This window comes from Adiantum capillus-veneris, chromosome 24, assembly GCF_014529385.1.
Source record: "Adiantum capillus-veneris isolate H3 chromosome 24, ASM1452938v2, whole genome shotgun sequence".
Lineage (NCBI taxonomy): Eukaryota > Viridiplantae > Streptophyta > Polypodiopsida > Polypodiales > Pteridaceae > Adiantum > Adiantum capillus-veneris.
In genome coordinates, this window is record NC_140954.1 from 20,545,467 (window position 1) to 20,549,215 (window position 3,749).

At 37.6% G+C, this 3,749-nt stretch overlaps 1 protein-coding gene across 1 annotated transcript; it reads right to left on the bottom strand.

Annotated features, from left to right (window-relative positions):
* Positions 1-726: 726 nt before the first annotated feature.
* LOC147426056 (uncharacterized) lies at positions 727-1,374 on the bottom strand. Its single transcript, XM_086498168.1, has one exon. The coding sequence runs from the start codon at positions 1,372-1,374 to the stop codon at positions 727-729; it is 648 nt and encodes a 215-aa protein (XP_086354294.1).
* Between the last annotated feature and the right edge of the window lie 2,375 nt (positions 1,375-3,749).

Below are 3,749 nucleotides of genomic sequence, written 5' to 3' on the forward strand. Positions count from 1 at the left end.
TCATTATATATTGCACGAAGAGTTGTTGGATGAAGTACATGGAAACTTGATTATTGTTAGGTAGATTGTGCTCCTTTTGGATGAAGCATAGGAGCAACACACGCGCGAGCCCTTTGTGTTGCAAATCTGAGATTTCCAATGGTGCCGTTGCCTTAGCATGACTTGAAATCCTTAGGTAAATATTAAAGGAGTTCTTGAATGTATTTGCAAAGGGATTAGATATCTTGGCTACCCCTGAATACTGGAGGAATTGTTGATATACATTCGGGAGCCACCCACCAATATCGCTTGCTCTAGGCTTCCCTTGTCAATGGGAGAAGATCTGACAACTTTGGAAATGTGTTCTCTGTGGGTAACAAGGTTGCACTACCCCAATCACATATGCCTACATATACTCTAGTCCATCCAAAATGCAGCAAGATATTACTCCCATGAACATCATTGTAATCTTATTCGCATGCAAAAAGATGAAGATTTGGAGCAATCCATTAATGATAGGCCATATGTTCTTCTTGACACCTTCAACGGTCCCCTCGGTGTCTCTGAAACCCTTGCTCATGGCCACATTCTTCCCATCCTTTTGGAGTCTCTCTAGCTAGTGGTCGAGGTTTCCACCATTCCAGATCTTGAAGATGAGGGTGGGCGCTCATGTGGCGTGTCTTGCCAATCCCAAAGTAGCAATGATTCCACAATGAGTGATATTCATAATTGTGGCATCATGCAACACTATGTCATTGGAACGCTTTGGCCATCACCCTTGATTAGCTTGCCAGCGTAAAATTCATATGTGAAGGTTTCATGGTTGACTTTCACCTTCACGACTATGTCGTATCTACCTTCTCCAATGCTTGCCATTTGTGGAAATTCAATGCAAGCCATGCGCATGATGACGAGGTTGCATGGGTCTAAACTTCCCATGTTGGGCGGCATTGGATCATTGCTAGAGATTGGTACTCCCGAAGCGGCAGGCACTTCAGGTACATCCTTGGGCTCTTCTTCGATCCTTGGTCTCTTTCCCTGTTGCTTCATGCTTCTGTAGAAGACCTCTACTTCCTTCATGCGGTCCATGAAGCCAGACTTCCCTTTAATTTGCTTGTCAAGGGTTTCTTCAACTCTGCAAACTTTCCCTATGATTCGACTCACATCGTGGCCCAACTGACCACCTGTAAGGACTTCAATCCCACCTGAAGCACCACAAAATTTTGCAACTAGTGTTGCATATATAGCACTACATAGCTCATCCAAAAATGAATTGTATGAGGACTCTTGAAGGACTTCCTGGAGGTGATCACTTCGTAATCTATAAAGATGAGTGCATACAAATTCTTTGACATATTTGCACTCAACTTTTGTTATCTTGCCTGTAGTACCCATGATGTGCGTAGAAGCTAAAACAAAAAAACAAAAAATCAAAACTTCTCATCAACTAAAAATTAGGATTCCTTACAAGGCCCATGCAAGGTCCATATTTCTCCTCATATGCTCAGTCATAGGAAAAAAAACTCTGGGAGCAGCAACCCTGCCATCAAAACTTGCAACATCCGGAACATCAAATACATCTTGCGAACCAGAACGTACGTCAATGCCCTGCACAATATTCCAGACAACCTTGGACACAAAGACATGTTGCATCATGTAAGCTCACATAGGGTAATTGTCTCCATCAAATCTATCCTCGGCAACAAACATATTGAACACATCTATGTTGTCAGCCATGGCAAATATTGTACATGATGTAAAAACGAGACAATGTGTCCCATGATTCTGCCTTGTCGAAGCACAAGAGAGAGTGCTCACATATGTCATCCACGTATATTTCCAAGAATATCCTCAAGAATTTTTTAAATCCATGTGCCATCAATCTCTAAAATGTTGTTGGGGCATTGGTAAGGCCAAGCAGCATTACCCTATATATGTATATACCCCATTTTATGGAAAACACTCTCTTGTATTGATCTTCAAGAGAAATTGCAAGTTGGTTATATCCTGAGAATGCATCTTAGAAGGATCTTGATGGGCGAGCATCAACGACATGCATTGTGCTTCCATTGATGTATACACACATGTGTATGGTACGTACCTTTCTTGTATCCACGTTCTCTATGAGGTTTCTAGCTTGTATTTGTGAGCCTAAGCCTTTTATATACGTTTGGGTGGCCGACCAATTCTTAATAAACCCTAGAAATAATTGTGAAATACTGCAATGTGAATCTCATACTTTTGATAGCTAGGGTTGAGATTAGAGAAGAGAGGTGGCTATGGAGATGGAGCTCTGCATTGGGTTGATAACATAAAGCTATTTGTCTTTCTATGATTCTCTCCCATGTCTCTATGTGTTGTGATGCTTAGATTTGTGATTATTAGTCTCTAGTTTCATCTAATCATTGTCTCCTCTTGCTATTGAAAAATACTTTGCACAAAGTATTTTTTGATCAAAGAATATATTGATAATAAAAAAGAGTATATATAGCGGGAGCACACCTTGTTGAGACTAGTATTCATCACAAAAGATATTCCATGCCACTAGTAGAGTTAAAAAATGTTTTTTCCTATAATTAAAAGATTATTGAATTTTAAAGTAGTTTTAAAATATTTTGATTAAAATCAATTTAATATTTTTTTAAATTTAAATGATTCTTTTTTTAGGGTTCAAATTATGTAAGCTTTGTATCTTGTGTAGAGCTCAAACTCTCACTCATACAAGGTGTTTATTTTTTAGAGTCACTTGCTACGTGCTTTTTTTACTCACATGTGGAAGTGAATTAGTGATATAATTTAGAGATTACCATTTGTGGAGTGTACTCTCACATGATGTTATCAATCTGCAAAATATAATAGAAGAGAGATCGATTTTATTTAGGTAGGTTTAATTTTGACGTGCAGATATTTTTTCACCTCAAATGTACATGGTTTTTTTCTTGTCCTGTGTAGATCCATCACACTATGCTCTCACTGTAATCAAAATTTAGGAATCTCATGTCCAAATACATTGATATTACATTATCTTTATTTGGATTGCTACATCTATCATATTGTATGATCGTACACGTGCAACAACTCCAGATAGATAAGCTTTCATAGATCTACCATGGAGTGTGAGAACTTCATGTTTGCACTTCAGATAGATATGACAATCGTCAAGGTTTGCAATTAATCCTCATGTTCAAATGAGAATCAATTGTAAGATTTAATCAATATTATCGATTATTTTAATGTGTGAAAGCTGTAAGCTTGCGAATTGGATAAATCAATATAGTGCAACCTGATGATGAGATTTGTTTGTATTAATTTAAATAAGCGGTTAAGGTTATCGATATTCGTAATGTGTGAAAGCCAAAAGCTTGCACTTTAGATGAGTTGATATAGTGCAATGTGAGCATTGTGATTGAAATTCTTTGTTTGAAGTGATGAAGTTATTTAGCGCATGAAAATATAATTTGATTAACATGAGTTTATTGAAGAATGATAAGACTATCATTGTTTATTGTTAATTGATAATGTGGACAGATTTTGATCACTATATTGATTGATAGAGCATTGCTTGTGTACTTTGTTGTCTTGAATTGAATTTGACCTCAAAATTGACAAGTGGATTTGTTGATCTCGCAGTTTAAGTTTATCTATTGGCATGGTGAAAGGACATAAGTGGAGTTACATCCACGAGCTGCGTGCCGAAAAGAATACATCTTGATTGAAATGCAAGACCTACGGCTATGAGTTCAGTGGTAATGCGACGACCAAAATCAAAG

Coding starts and splice junctions, on each gene's coding strand:
- LOC147426056 (XM_086498168.1), bottom strand. CDS start 1,374: ATGGGTACTACAGGCAAGATAACAAAAGTTGAGTGCAAATATGTCAAA.